Source organism: Lynx rufus, unplaced genomic scaffold (assembly GCF_022079265.1).
Source record: "Lynx rufus isolate CCGP_SWC_20201006 ecotype Redwood Valley unplaced genomic scaffold, mLynRuf1.p SCAF_9, whole genome shotgun sequence".
Classification (NCBI taxonomy): domain Eukaryota; kingdom Metazoa; phylum Chordata; class Mammalia; order Carnivora; family Felidae; genus Lynx; species Lynx rufus.
This window is the reverse complement of record NW_025814897.1, coordinates 8,555,473-8,571,309: the sequence shown is the minus strand read 5'-3', so window position 1 is coordinate 8,571,309 and position 15,837 is coordinate 8,555,473. Positions and strand designations below refer to the sequence as shown.

General features: G+C 41.7%; 1 protein-coding gene across 1 annotated transcript in view; it reads right to left on the bottom strand.

Moving 5' to 3' along the window:
* The window catches only part of ZC3H12C (zinc finger CCCH-type containing 12C), an 87,425-nt gene that overhangs the window by 13,629 nt on the left and 57,959 nt on the right, over positions 1-15,837 (bottom strand). Inside the window, exon 3 of the mRNA XM_047071158.1 lies at positions 1,973-2,112. Within this exon, the coding sequence (XP_046927114.1) occupies positions 1,973-2,112 (140 nt within the window). The remainder of the gene's footprint in view (positions 1-1,972; positions 2,113-15,837) is intronic.

Here is a 15,837-nt window from a genome sequence, read left to right as displayed (position 1 = left end):
AGAGTCAATTACCGTGAACACTTCGGCTAGTCGTTTTCTGCGTATTGTGTCCTCTCCATCGGTGATCTACGTACACACATGCATGTGTATACGTGCATATGTACACGCACACAGTAATAAATCCTTTCACGTAAAAGACCACTTCCTCGGAGCGTTAGAAGTTCTGCCCAAATACTCGCATACTCTGACTCCCTGAACCGTTCTAACGAAGGTAGGGTTTATTTCTATTTTTTTTCTACTACAAGTAACTTTGTGGTTGTAAATCTTTGCCTGGAACTCTGCTTATCTTCTGTGGACTTATTCCTGGAAGGGGAAATAGTACATCCGAGAGTATTAATATTTGAAGACCAAACTGCTCTTTAGAAAAGTTGTCACAAATTCCGTTTCCACAGCAGTGAGGGAACAGCTCCGGTCGGGCACTGAGTCTGACCAGCGTTTCAATCTCTGCCAATTGGCTGGCTGAAAAATAAGAGTCGTTTGAGGTTGCACTTCTTTTTTTTTTATTTTTTATTATTTTTTTTAACGTTTATTTATTTTTGAGACAGAGCATGAATGGGGGAGGGGCAGAGAGAGAGGGAGACACAGAATCCGAAGCAGGCTCCAGACTCTGGGCTGTCAGCCCGGAGCCCGACGCGGGGCTGGAACTCCCGGACCGCGAGATCGTGACCTGAGCTGAAGTCGGACGCTGAACCGACTGAGCCACCCAGGTGCCCCGAGGTTGCACTTCTTTAACGACGAATGTGGTTGAACTTTTTCCTCTTACGGGGCACTTGAATTCTTTTGTGAGCAGACTGTTCCCACCACATTACCATTTCTGGGAGGGCTCTGCATTGATTTTACCAATGTGTGTGAGCTCTTGATGTGTTAAGGACAGAAGTTCTTTATTTGTTGTCCTTTTTTCCCCTTAAACACGGTGACTTTTCTTATTTGCCTCAGAAGACTTCCCAAAACACGCAAGTTTAAATTTTAATGCAAGTACGTGTCATTTCCTTCCTAATGTCTTCTAAAAATGTTACATTTAGAAAGGTCTTCCCAGCCACTCGGAGACGATTGTGTTGTGAAAATTCTTCAACTGTCTGGAGTTTCCTGTCACATGTTACAAGAGAAGGATCTAAATATGTGTATTTTCCCCAAGAGTTATCCAGTGTCTTGGTGCCCCTGGTTGAATTTATGCCACCTTCTTCCCATGACAGTTTATACAGAGCAGGGTCTAATTCCACAGCTCTGGACTCCTCCATATCTTGTCTATCTGTTCTTAGGCTAGCTTAATAATGGTTTCATGATTACAGATAAAATGAGAGTCTTTAATCTTCCCTTCAGGTATGTGGTCTCTCCGTTTGTTTTTGATTTGAAAATGTCGTTTTCTTCACACAGGCTCTTTAGATTTTGTTCATGTTGGCGGTGAAGAGAGGGGCAAGAAGGGTTGTACGTGGACAGAGAGTCATTGACAGTTTTTGCCTGAAACTCACACATTTACAAATTACAAAACAGTGCGAAATAACAGATACTTGACTGAGATCAAGTCGTTTCCTTCTACTTGACCCCAGAGAGCATACCTCCAGGGTGTTACGGGTCGGTTTCGACCAGGCACTCATTTCATACAGCAGGTGAGAAAACGGAGGTCCAAGGATGTTCATTCAGCTTGATGCTCCCGGTCAACGGCTGGGAGTTGGTGGCAAAGCCAGAATTTTGAAGGTCAAAATTTCACAAAATTTGAAGTAAAAGGCTTCCAAGTTAAAAACGAAACCCCAAGCCCAGATAACTGGCTATGGAGCAAGGATTGCTGTTTTCTTAACATAATCAGATAGCTTGCAAACTCACCAGCAACTCTGAGGCGTCACCCAAGAGAGAGTGGCCGTCACACGCGCTGACTAAACTGAAACAGACGAGCGTCTCAGTGAAACACCTGATAGTGCCCGACACCTGCACAGGTGTGTATGGAAGCTGCAAGCCAACAGCTGACGGGGCTTACCTGTGATAAGAGCATCAGGTCGGGACTGCTCTTTCCTCCAAGCGGGAACAAAAACTGTAATATCTTTGTGGCCTCTTTCCAAAAACCAATCCACTGCCAATTTTATTCCCCGGCAGGAAAAGACTTCTTTGTTTCCATGGCTGAAACATTATTTGAGAACACGTTAAGACACAACAAAATCTAAAGTTACAACTTCATTCAAATTTGTAAACAGAAATGATCCCCTAATGACAAGAGTAATGCATTTCGAATTTAAGATGGAGTTGTATGGCTCAGAGAAACATTCAGGTAAACTGAAAAGCTGAAAATCTGTGAGAAAGAAATAGGAAAATTGAGATTAATGGGTGGAGAATAAAAAAAAAGTTTTTAAATGTCAGTTGTAAAGGTTAACTAGTCTGAAAGTTACAAGCTCTTTTAAATCAGGACAGGACAAAGGGAAGACTTCACCACCACAGCAAGAATTTCAGTCAAATGTAAAAAGAAGCCACACAGAATAATATCTATAAACGGAAAATCACGCTTACAATGCTTAATCTCCTACGAGAGACACTTCCCATGTTCTTCAATGAAAAGACACCTGGTTTCTGTTTAACACTATTGTGCCCGACAAGGCTTAATGATGACAAAAGGGCATTCAAAATTGGATTAAGCAGTCTTAGTGCCTAAAAGAAAATGCTCAAATAAAAGTGCAGTCACTCAATAAATATTTATCTAGCACCAGGCTCTGCCTGTGCATTTTAATCTAATCAAAAATAACATTGATACAGTTTTTAAAACTTTGAATGTAAAGATTGTTTTGTTTTTTTGTTTTTTTTTGCAGCTTGAGCTCCATAATGGAGACAAATATTCTTTACTTCTCGGTGCTAAGGAGGGGGTGAATCAAGTAAGGTAAGTAAATGCTCTGTTCATTTTTAGCACAAACTGAACATTAGGTGTATTAATATATTCTCGTAGACTCCTCCGAGGAAGTACTAGAACCATCTATATCATCCTTTTAAGGATAAAACAGAGATAGACCGACCTGCTCTGTAGATACCGAAGGCTGGGGATGCAAACTGCAGTGTTAACACTCCATGTTCCAAAAACCGGGCTGGGGCAAGGTTAGGGGCAGAATCAGAGGCAGTAAAGTTTCAGAGAAAGGGATACAGGAAGGGGGAGTCTGAGGTCCTATTTCCTAGGTAAGAAGGGCTACGCGATGGTCCTGCCGATGCCCCAGCAAAGGACAAAGTGATGTTGAGTTTCATAGAAAATACTCAAATCAGTCTTTTGGAAAGCTATAGGAAAGAATGGGATCATCTCTTAAGAGACTATATATACCGTTCCTAAATGCAAACACTCGCTAAAAACTGACCGTATTTTTATTTTGTATTAATGCTTTGAAATCTAAGTGTGTTGTACTTTGCTAGTCCCGAATGACACCTGGTTTAGTGAAGCTTGTGCATTTTACTGCTTCTGCCTCGACATGAGCACTTGCTCCCTGGTGACTTCACTTGGGAAGGGAAATGGTCACATTTTACTGCAGAAATAGAAGATTCTATCTCCTAATTAAAGAATGTTCACAAAATGTGTGGCAACAGCAAATCATTTACAGTCACAGAACAGAGATGCTCCAGATGCTTCAAGGGGTATCAGGCCCCGCAATCCTGATGGTAAAGGTTGTTGTCCTCTCCTTGTCCCACAACCCCCGTTGCCATCCGACCGGCCCAAGGCGGGAGGGGACCACACTGTGAATGATGCACAAGGACATAAAGAAAGCCTGGTTTCTGAGCAGAAAGACATGCACCTATCTCTCGGGCCTTGTTATTTCACAAAAGATACTTCCCCCATTTTAAGAAACTGTAGTCAAGTTTTCTGTTAGTTGTAGCTAAGGACATCCTTGTCTGCTTTTTTAGTTGTACCATAAACTAAAGAAAACTTGGAAAGCTCTTTTAATGTATGAAAACAGAGGGATAAAAAAGTTATTAAACAATAGTAAAAATGAATTCACAAAAACGAATAGTAAAAACGAATTTAGGGTAGGAAGCTATCCTCATTGTGAACTGAGTAATGGAAATGATGAACGGATTCCTAGAAGAAAAAACAGTAATTGAACAGTGAAGCAGAAAACATTTAGTGAGAATATAGATGACTGGATCCATGACGAGCTTGATCTCATGGACATGCACAAGACCCTGCAGAGAGTAAGAGAAAAATCTTTTCAAGACCATGTGGAAGATTTGTAAAATTGGCTAGGTACTATGCCACCGAACAGATTTCCACAGACAGGGCTGTATCCTACAGACAATATTCTTTTACAACATGTTATTACACTGAAGATACAAGATACAAGGTTGTAGTTAAAAAATTTGTACTGTTATACAGTAGCAAGCCAATTTCAAGTTTTAATTAACAAAAATCCCATTTGTAAAAGTAACAAAAACTAAAGTCTAAGGAGGAAAAAGAGAGGCAAGAGTTTTCTAGAGAAAACAAAAAGAGAAAGCCTATAATGAAGGCATAAGACAAGACCTGGGGGCGCCAGGGTGGCTCGGTCGGTTAAGTGTCGGACATGGGCTCAGGGGATGATCTCAAGTTTCTTGAGTTCAAGCCCCGTGTCAGGCTCTGTGCTGACAGCTAGGAGCCTGCTTCAGATTCTGTGTCTCCCTCTCTCTCTGCCCCTCCCCTGCTCAAGCTCTGTCTCTCTCAAAAATAAATGTTAAAAACAAAGGGAAGACATGAATGAAAGGAACAATATACCATTTTCATGGATGGCAAGACTCACTTTATGTAGACAACAATTCTCAAATGAATCTGCAAGCTCACTGAAATTCCAATAAAAGCCCTCCATAGGATTTTTAGGGAACTTGAGAAGCTCATCCTAAAATTGCTATGGGAGAAGAAAAAGGCCAAGAATATAATGATCAATATGTAGCATAAAACTAGTGATATCCAATCAAGGTTATATTGATATGGGCAAAGATGGAAAAAACATGTAACAGAAAAGCAAGCTGAAGGTGAGACTTGTGTATAAGTGACATTAGAAATTAATTTGAAGATGGACCATTTAACAAATGGCACTAGAACTGGGAGTTTATATGGAAACCATAAAATTGTATTTTTTAGCTCTTACCATAGACAAAAATAAGCTGTAGATCAAAGATTCAAATGTGAAAAATACTATAAAACTTTGAAAGAAATTACAGGATACACTGACATTAGGATGGGGAAATACTTCTTAAAGATGACATACAACTGTGTGTTATCAAGGAAAAGACGGATGAACTTGAGTACATAAGACTTTTTATGTAAAAGCATGAACAAAAATGCATATGCATAAACAGGCCATAGATTAGAACAAGATATGTGCAACATACAGAGCCAAAAAAAAAGCTAGGACTCAGATTATGTAAAGTATTCCTATACGTTGAGAATAACCATTTTTTTAGGGCAAAAGATATGAACAGTGAATTCACAGAAGAGGAAACCCAAATGACCAACGAACATATGAAAAGATGCTCAATAGTGAAGAAATGCAAATTAAAGCCCAAAATGAGACACCACTTCACACCCATCAGATTGGAAAAAATAAAGTCTGCAAACACCAGATGTTGCCAAGGATGTGTGAAAGTAGGAACTCATACATTACAGGTGGGAGTGTAAATTGGTACAACTATTCAGGAGAACAATTTGGCAATACTTGGTGAAGTTGAAGGCGTGCTTTTCCTAAAACATAGTAGTTCCATCTCCAGGTATAGTAACACCCCACACTAATGTGAAATCATATTTAATGCAATTAGCAATTGGCTCTCATGCTTGACCCAGATCAGAGCTCACGTGGGGGCCGCGAGAGGCAGTCCAAGTGCTGATGTGAACAGTGGGTCTCCCAGCCTCTGGCCCTTTTCTCAGCCGGTCATCTCCTGACTGGATCAAAGAAATGAACGCTAACCATGAAATCCCTGGAATGGTGGCTGTTGTCTTGGAAGTGCCTTCCAGCCCCCAAGGCCCAGAATCATCCCCAGAATTATTAAAAGCCCAAGCAGAGAACTACTCGGTGGTTCCCAAGTGCAGATGGGACTTGTACAGACTAGGAGAGCTTCTGGAGACTGAACTTAAGGTAACCTTCCTGAGACATGTTGAAGGATGTGACTAATCACAGGTGCTGGATACAATAGAAAGGGCAACTGTAGGAGGTTCTGATAAGGAATTAGAAAAACAGAGTAAGCCTGATTAAAAAATATATGCAAAACAGGACGTCAGAGCAAGCACAATGTAGCTACTAGGGCAAATGAACTATCTGTTGAATGTTTACCAAAAGAAAGTAGGATGATGTTTAAGAACTGAAGCTTTAATTCCATATAAATAGAGAAGACTCATTACAGTCTGTAGTCATTTATGGGCTATGTCTGCATGCATTTTCTCTGTAATAAAAATAGCTAATTCTATATTTATGAATTGGCATATTCCATTGGGCCTTGATTTTTTTTTTTTTGTTTCAACAATTTGGCAATAAAGACGGTACACCTCAAGTGAGTCTTTGTGATGCTGAATTTGTTGGAACATTTGTGGCCACCTGTGATTACATAAGAGAGCCTGAATGTCTGACAGAATGTGTCCTTTTGACTCAGTTCGACTGGGTTCCCAGGGAGAATTTGAAACTCTTACTGCAAATTCTGAATTACTACTGAGCAAAACGTGTAATACAGGCTCAGAGTTCACAGGTGATTCACCAACACCCGGGGCCGACCAGCAGGTGTCTTTCTTGAAAGGCTTCTTTTACTCTGTCATGTTTGGAATCAGCATGCTTATAAAAATCCTGCTTTGCAGTGGCCACAGAAAGGCTCAGATGAAGTAGAGAAATTGGTATGTTTATAAGGATTTTTAGAAAAACCTTACTGAAAATAATAAAAGGAGTACTGGTATCTCTGAACATCAGGAAATTAATGAAAAGATGAACTGGGACAGCCATAAAGAATGAATGAGAAACCCAAGGCTCCTTTCTCCTAGTTCTCAAAGCCTTCTCTGCTGTTCCTCCTTTCCCCCTTTCCCCTCTTTGTCTGGAACTGAGAAGAAGGAGACAACTTTTTGGATGGATACTTCCCAGTGGCTTCAGGGTCTGAGGATAACTTCCCTCTGGAAGAAGGAAAATTGCTGGCCTTACCCAAATGTTCTGATGTGAACTCTACCTCCAAGATCCCCTACATTCATCATGCAAAACACAGGGCAGCAGAAATGATGAAGAGGAAGGAACAAAGGAGTCTTGCGAACTGGGGTAAGATCAAGTATCCGGCTGGCAAACGGTTGCCCTGATAACTAGAAAGAAAGGGGAGACAGGAGTCAGGCTACCAAACAGTAAGATGAAACTGGCCGGAGAGCCATACAAAGCAACTTTTCATCTCAACATGGGGAAGATCAGCCTTCTCCCTTCGGAGCTGCAAGGACTCGAGGGCGTTGAGAAGTTACCCAGCACTGCTGGGTGAATCAGACAGGGAAAGAGCCCAGGTGCCCTTTTCATGGCTGACATTCTCCGTCTTCACTTACCTTCCCCTGCTCTGCAGATACGTGCAGACATGTACCAAAGTCCTCTACAGCAGGTCTTCAGTCCTACGCACCTCCGCGGGAAGGCGGATACTGGCTGCCTGCCTGGGGTGGTGACCCTGCACGGCTCTGCTTGATGCATGGAACAGGAATGACGGGGGCTAAACATGAGCCTCCCCTCCCCCCCACAACCGAATGCCTTGGCCTCGGGCATCTCCGACAATGCAGGCTGTTCCTGAAGCCTCACACACCTGCTGGGAGGCACTGCTGGTGGCAGTCTTTGAAATCTTTCTGAAAAGGTGACCTGGGAGAAGCCATGGGGCTGCGGCTGGATGAGTCTTCCACCCGTTTTCATCTGTGATTCACAGATGCATTTTCCAGACCCATGGGCATGGATTCAGGGGCAGATCAGAAGAGACCCTTAACCCTCTTCGTTTTTGGTTACCTTGTTACTGAAATGCAGGCACAGGTAAGAGACAAAGTTCTTGGGTGATCAGGATATATACACTTCCTCACATACTGGCGTTGGGAAATGATGGAGAAAGGTGGAGGCAGAAAATCAGACACATAGGTCAGTGGAACAGAACAGAGAACCCAGAAACGGACCCACAACCGTATGGCCAACTAATCTTTGACAAAGCAGGAAAGAATATCCAATGGAATAAAGACAGTCTCTTCAGCAAGTGGTGCTGGGAACACTGGACAGAGACATGCAGAAGAATGAGCCTGGACCACTTTCTTACACCATACACAAAAAAAACCTCAAAATGGATGAAAGACCTCAATATAAGACAGGAAGCCATCAAGATCCTCGAGGGGAAAGCAGGCAAAAACCTCTTTGATCTTGGCCACAGCAACTTCTTACTCAGCATGTCTCCAGAGGCAAGGGAAATAAAGCAAAAATGAACTACTGGGACCTCATCAAAATAAAAAGCTTCTGCACAGCAAAGGAAACAATCAGCCAAACGAAAAGGCAACTGAATGAAATGGGAGAAGATATTTGCAACTGACATATCAGATAAAGGGTTAGTATCTGAAATCTATAAAGAACTTATCAAACTCAACACCCAGAAAACAATCCAGTGAAGAAATGGGTGAAAGACACGAATAGACACTTCTCCAAAGACATCCAGATGGCCAACTGACCCATGAAAAAATGCTCCACATCACTCATCATCAGGGTTATACAGATCAAAACCATGATGAAATACCACCTCACACCTCTCAGAATGGCTAACATGAACAACTCAGGCAACAACAGATATTGGCGAGGATCTCTTTTGCACTGCTGGTGCAGCCACTCTGGAAAACAGTATGGAGGTTCCTCAAAAGAAATTGAAAATAAAACTACCCTATGACCCAGCAACTGAACTACTAGGCATTTATCCAAGGGATACAGGTGTGCTGTTTGAAAGGGGCACATGCACCCCAATGTTTATAGCAGCAGTATCAACAACAGCCAAAGTATTGAAAGAGCCCAAATGTTCATCAATGGATGAATGGATAAAGAAGATGTGGTGTATGTGTATGTATATGTATATACACATATACATACCTACATGTATATATACATACATATATACATATACATACACACACAATGGAGTATTACTCAGCAATCAAAAAGAATGAAATCTTGCCATTTGCAACTATGTGGATGGACCCAGGGGGTATTATGCTAAGCCAAATTAGAGAAAGACAAATATCATATGACTTCACTCATATGAGGACTTTAAGACACAGAACAGGTGAACATAAGGGAAGCAAAAATAATATAAAAACAGGGAGGGGGACAAAGCATAAGAGACAAATATGGAGAACACACAGAGGGTTACTGGAGGGGGGATGGGCTAAATGGGTAAGGGGCATTAAGGAATCTCCTGAAATCATTGTTGGACTATAGGCTAACTAATCTGGATGTAAATTAAAAAAAAAAAATAAAAATAGAAAAGAAACATGTCTTCATCCAACCTTAACCTTTCCCTGTCCTTGCTTGTGTCTGCAATTTGTATGGACTTTTCCTGTTTCACCCAGGCCCAGAAACACACACGATGGTGGGTATACCTAGACATCTGTCCACTTGCTCTTTCGCCTGTGAGGATCCTTAGCAGCACGTGTCCCTCTGGTGTCCCCCAATGCCATTAATCTGTGGGGAAGAGACCTGCTGTATAGTATTAAGGGCTGCCATGTTCTGTACTACAGGCAGAGTATTTTGGACGTTGGAAGCCCCCGAGAGACCAGGCACCTGACTTAGTAGATACTTGTGGAGTGTCTGCCAGGCCGTGGGCAGAGTTTGAAGAAGACAGGCTTTGTAACATCAGTGGCAACTACGAAGCCTCAATTCAATAAGCCACAAGCTGCAGATTTCTTAGTCACTGCAACTTCCCCAACAGCTTTGTGTAATTCACTGTAGAGATCACTTTGCAGACCCAACAGCAGAGAAGGATACTAAGTTCGGGCCCAGGTGACGGAGGCCCAGAGACTTCTGTGGAGGGACTCTGACTCACAGTCACGAGCAACCCCCTGTGAACTGGACCCTGGAACCCAAGGGGAGCTAAAATAGATGCAGATCATTTTGGAGTATTCTTCCTAAGACTGGCACTGTCCTAACTTTTCACTCGTAAATTCATGGTCTCCATATCTAACAGAACTATCTTTATTCATATGTACCTCTGTAACAAATTGGAAAAGTACACAGTTTGGTCTTCAACAGGACAATTCCATAAACACTCAAAATAACATGACTTGCTATGTAACACCACCACATACGCTTCCCAATGGAGAATTAAAGTATACTTCTTGATGTGTCTTTAGATTAGTCACCTCTGATGATTAAAGGGCTATAAAGGCATACTTTGTAATAGAAAAATTCAGGGCACTACATATTGTAATGTAGTTTGCCACAAAACAAGACTGAGAAGAGGGGGCTAATGGGCCAACCATTCCATCAGCAATATGCAGGAAATAGAATGTCCTATATTATTTCTCAAGTTATATATGCACATATCATTAACTGGGTTAACCAAAGGATAGGAAGGGTTACTTTAGAATTCTAACTTCTAGGGGCATCTGGGTGGCTCAGTCGGTTAAGTGTCTGACTCTTGATTTCAGCTCAGGTCATGATCTCACGGTTTTTGAGTTTTAGCCCTGCATTGGGCTCTGCGCTGACAGTGTGGAGCCTGCTTGAGATTCTCTCTCTCCCTCTCTGCCACTCCCCTGCTCATGCTCTCTCTCAAAATAAACATTAAAAAATAAAAGTTTAGGATTGTAACTTGTCATCAGTGGTAGACAGGAGGATTAACTGAAAAACACAGAAATCTAAAAGTGGAATGAGGGATCTATTAAAAGGGACTGCTTTTCAATTCTTTTGATGGCCCTGAAAGGAAAACAGATGAGTCCCTTTTTCATTATCTTATCTCTTCCACATTGATTCTGCTATAGTTTGAGTGTTTGTTTTGCATTAACATGTTATTTGTGTTGCCTGTAAAGAAGGCTGCAGGGAGGAGGACGAGGAAGGCGCAGCACGACGATCCTGAGCACGCTCCCCTCCCGGGAGGCACTGGCACAACCCCTCCACTTCGTGGAGACCAACACAGCAGGCAGGCATGGGGAAAAACACCCTAGTGTGGCGGCAAGCCCCCCCCAGTGGGAGGGGACCACAGGAGCAGTTATTCCCTGAGGAGGGAGGCGACCAAGGAGGGCATACCTGGCCCTGGGACCCTGCACTGAGAAGTCAGGCCACCAGAACGTCAGGCTTTGAAAACTGGTGGGGCTTCACTCTGGTGGGGGGGTGGGGGCGCTCGAGGGCTGTAGTAAATCGTGTTTCCTCCCTTAAAATGTCAGCATGCTGTATTTCTTAGCCCAGGACACAGCAGAGAAGCAGCAGGTTGCAAAGTGCCTGGGATACATGCGAAGCGTTACTAATTTGGGAGGTGTACGTAAGGGGCAGGGATCTGAAGGTGCTCTGGGCACCGGTCTCCTTGCTCTCCTTCACTCTAGCTGGCCCAGTGCTTGCAGGAACCAAGTCGGACACCGCACCTACCTTGCCAGCCCTACTCTTCCTGCCCAGACATTCCCCTGAGGACTCACCCCACCCAATGGATAGCCCTGATCAGGACCGGCACCTCTCCATAGCAGTTTTTCCCCCGGGGATGGGGCACTTAGCCCCACCAACCAGTGCACCTACACTGCAGCCAGACCTCTCAGTCAGAGGCACCAAGGACAAGCCCTACTGATCATGTGCCCACAGCAGTGGCGCTGGTAGTCTTTGCAGACAGCTGGGCTGAAAGGCAGTTCCGCTCACCGTAGCACCCAGAGGAGTTGTGCCCAGCCACAGCAGGAGGGTGCACTGTGCTTCTGGACGCCACAGAACGCCTCGTACACGAGGCCAGGAGATGTAGCTGACCTAACACATAGTAACACACACGGTCAGACAAAGGAGATGGAGGAATGTGATCCAAAAGCAAGAAAAAGACAAACCCCAGGTAAGGAGTTAGACAAAATGGAGATAACCTATCTACCTGATAAAGAGTTCAAAGTAATGGTCCTAAAGACACTCAATGGATGACAGTCCTAAAAATACATGAACTCAGTGAGAACTTCCACAAAGGGAAAATACAAAAAAAGAACCAGTCAAAGCTGACAAATACAGTGGCTTATTGAAAAACATACTAAAGGGAATCAACAGCAGATTAGAGGATGCACAAGAACAGATCGGCGAGCTGGTAGACAAGGCAATGCAAAGCACCCAAGCTGAAGAGTAAACATTTGAAAAAATGAGGAGAGGTTAAGGAATCTCTGGGACGCCAAATACACTAATGTTTGCATTATAGGGGTCCCAGAAGATGAGAAAGGGGTAGAAAATTTACAAGAAAGAAGACGTGAAAACTTCCCTAACCTGGGAAAGGAAACAGACCTCCGGGTTCCAGGAAGCATAAAGAGCCCTAAACAAGATGAACCCAAGGAGATCAGAATTGAAGGAAAAAGAGTTGCCCTGCACAAAGAAAAGTTAGAGGAGTGCATCACCACTAAACCAGTCTGCAAAGAAATATTAAAGGGACTCCTTAAGTGAAAAGAAAAGGCCCTAACTAGAAGCAAATTAAGAAAAAACTTCACTGGTAAAAGGAAACTTAATGGTAGCAGATCAATCACTTACAAAGCTAGTACAAAGATTAAAAGTAGTAAAATTATATCTACAAAAATTAGACAAGGCACTTGAAGTAAAATAGGACATAAACATAACATGGAGTAAAAATGTAGTGTTTTAGAATGTGTTAGAACTTAAGTGACCATCAGCTTCATATATAGCATCCTAAGTATATAGCAATCTCATGATAGTCACAAACCAAAAACCTGTAATAAATACACACAAAGAGAAATCCAAGCATAAGGAAACCGAAGCATAAAGAAAATCATCAATCACAAGGAAAGAGCAAGAAAGCAGAGAAGTACTATAAAAACAACCAGAGGGGCACCTGGCTGGCTTAGTTGGTACAGCACGTGACTGCTGAACTCAGCATTGTGAGTCTGAGCCCCATCCTGGGAATAATGATTACTTAAAAATAAAATTTTAAAAAAGAAAGGGAAAATTAAAAAAAAAATACCTGGAGACAAATGAAAATGCAAACACTACAGTTCAAAATCTTTCAGATACAGTAAAAGTAGTTGTAAGAGTCAAGTTTATAGCAATATAGGCCTATCTCAAAAATGAGAAAGGTCTTAAATAAAAAAATCTAAACGTATACCTAAAGAAATTAGAACAAACAGGAATACCTGGGTGGCTCAGCTGGTTAAATGTCTGACTTCAGCTCAGGTCATGCTCTCACAGCTCATGGGTTCGAGCCCCACAGCTGTTAGCTCAGAGCCTGGAGCCTGCTTTGGATTCTGTGTCTGTCTGTCTGTCTGTCTCTCTCTCTCTCTCAAAAATAAACATTAAAAAAAAAAAAGAAGAAATAAAACCCAAAGCTAGAAGAAGGAAGGAAACAATACTGATCAGAAATACAGACTAAAACAGAATAGGAAAGATCAATGAAGCTAAGAGCTGGTTCTCTGAAAAAGAGAAGATTGGTAAAACCTTAGCTAGGCTAACCAAGAAATAAGAGAGGACTCATGAATGAAATCAGAAAAGAGAGTTTACAACTGACATCACCAGAATACAAAGGATTATGGGAAATTACTCTGGAAAATTATATGCCAAGAAAATGGGTAACCTAGAAGAAATGGATCAATTCTTAGAAACATACAATCTTCTAAGACTGAATCAGGAAGACACATAAAATCTGAACACACTGATTACTGTAATGAAACTTAGTGATCAAAAAACAGTCAAAAACCAAAAGTCCAGGAACATATGGCTTCACAGATAAATGCTAACAAACACATAAAGAACAGTAAATCCCTCTTACAAGAAACTGATAAGGAATGCTTCCAAATACATTCTATGAGGTCAGCATTACCCTAATCTTAAACTAGATCAGGACACTGCAAAAGAAAAAAAAAATAGACCAGTATCCCTAATGAAAATACATGTAAAAATCATCATCCAAATATAAACAGAATTCAAATCTAAGTTAAAAGGATCATCCATCATGATCGAGTGGGAATTATTCTACGGATGCAAGGATGGTTCAATACCCACAAACCCATCAGTGTCACACACCACATTAACAAAAAGAGGAAGACAAACCACATGATCATCTCAACAGAGGCAGAAAAAGCATTTGCCAAAATTCAGTATCCCCGTTTGTGACAAAAACTCTCAATAAAATGGGTATAGTGGGAACATACCTCAATGTAGTAAAGGCCACATATGGCAAACCCACAGCTAACATCATACTCAATGGTGAAAAGCTAAAAGCTTTTCCTCTAAGATCAGAACAAGACAAGCACATCTGCTTTTACCCCCCACCCCCATTTTTTTTCACATTTGTATATGGTCTCACTAATTGTTAAATACCACAGTACTACTGAAACAAGAGAGCTGAGAAAACCTGTTTTTCATTCACATTAAACATCAACTAAAATTGTTAGTAAGATACAGTTTCGCTATTTTTAATACCCAGTAAATGAGGTACATCCAGGTGTTGGCTTGTTATTCCTGATTGGCTAATGGTCTTTTCATTTAAGGATGGGCTTCTAGCCACTCTTACCTGACCCAATTCCTGCACCCTTCTCTCCCTCTCCCTACCCGGGACGAAGGCCCAAGACAGAAGCTCCCCAAGTTGAGGACCAGTGTTTGCTGTCACACTGACGGATTTAGGAATAGACCCAGGACACAAGTTAGGCCAGTGAGAATTTTCACTATTTTCTCTGGAGCTCTGAGGAAAAGACCATCACCTATTTCTTCTTTTAAGGATGAGAAAAGGACAAGTAGCTTGTGGGGCTGTTACAGAAAGAGTCTGAGAATGACGGTTACACGGGAGAAAGCAGAACCAAAGGATCATGGGAAAGACCGAGTCACCTGACAAACTGTGGGCTCCTGAATCCCACCTGGACAACTGGGACCCGATCCCTTATCATTCCCAGTTACTGAAACAATAATATTGTTTTAAACAAGCTAGCATAATTTATTCTACCAAGGCCAGCATGACCCTGATGCCAAAGCCAGAAAAAAAAAAAAAAAGACAATTACAGAACAATATCCTTGCTGAACAGAGATGCAAAAATCCTTAATTAATTATCAACAAACAATTCAATAATACATTAAAAGGATCATTCACCTCAATTTATTCCAGGGATGCAAGGCTGGATGATTTGCCCCATTAGCAAAACGAAGGATAAAAAAAACCACACAATCATCTCAATAGATGTAGAAAAAGCGTTTGACAAAATACACATCTGTTCATGATAACTCTTAACAAAGCGGGTGCAGAGGGAACATACCTCAATATAATAAAGGCCATCTGTGACAGACCCACAGCTAACATCATACTCAATGGTAAAGAAAAAAACCAAAAAACTTTCCCTCTAAGATCAGGAATAAGGCAAGGATGTCCACTCCCTCACCACTTTAATTCAACATAGTATTAGGAGTCCTAGCTAAAGCAATTAGACAAAAACAAAAACAAAAACAACAACAAAAAAACAAAACAAAACAAAAACAAAAAATATCCAAATTGGTAAGGAAGAAGTAACAGTCACTATTTATGGATGATAAGATATTACATACAGAAAATCCTAAAGACTTCATCAAAAACGCATCAGACTAATAAATGAGTTCAGTAAAGTAGCATGATATAAAATAGCTGCATTTCTATACATTAATAACGAGCTAGCAGAAAGAGAAATTAAGAAAACAATCCCACTTGGGGCGCCTGGGGGGCTCAGTCGGTTGAGTGTCCAACTCTGGCTCAGGT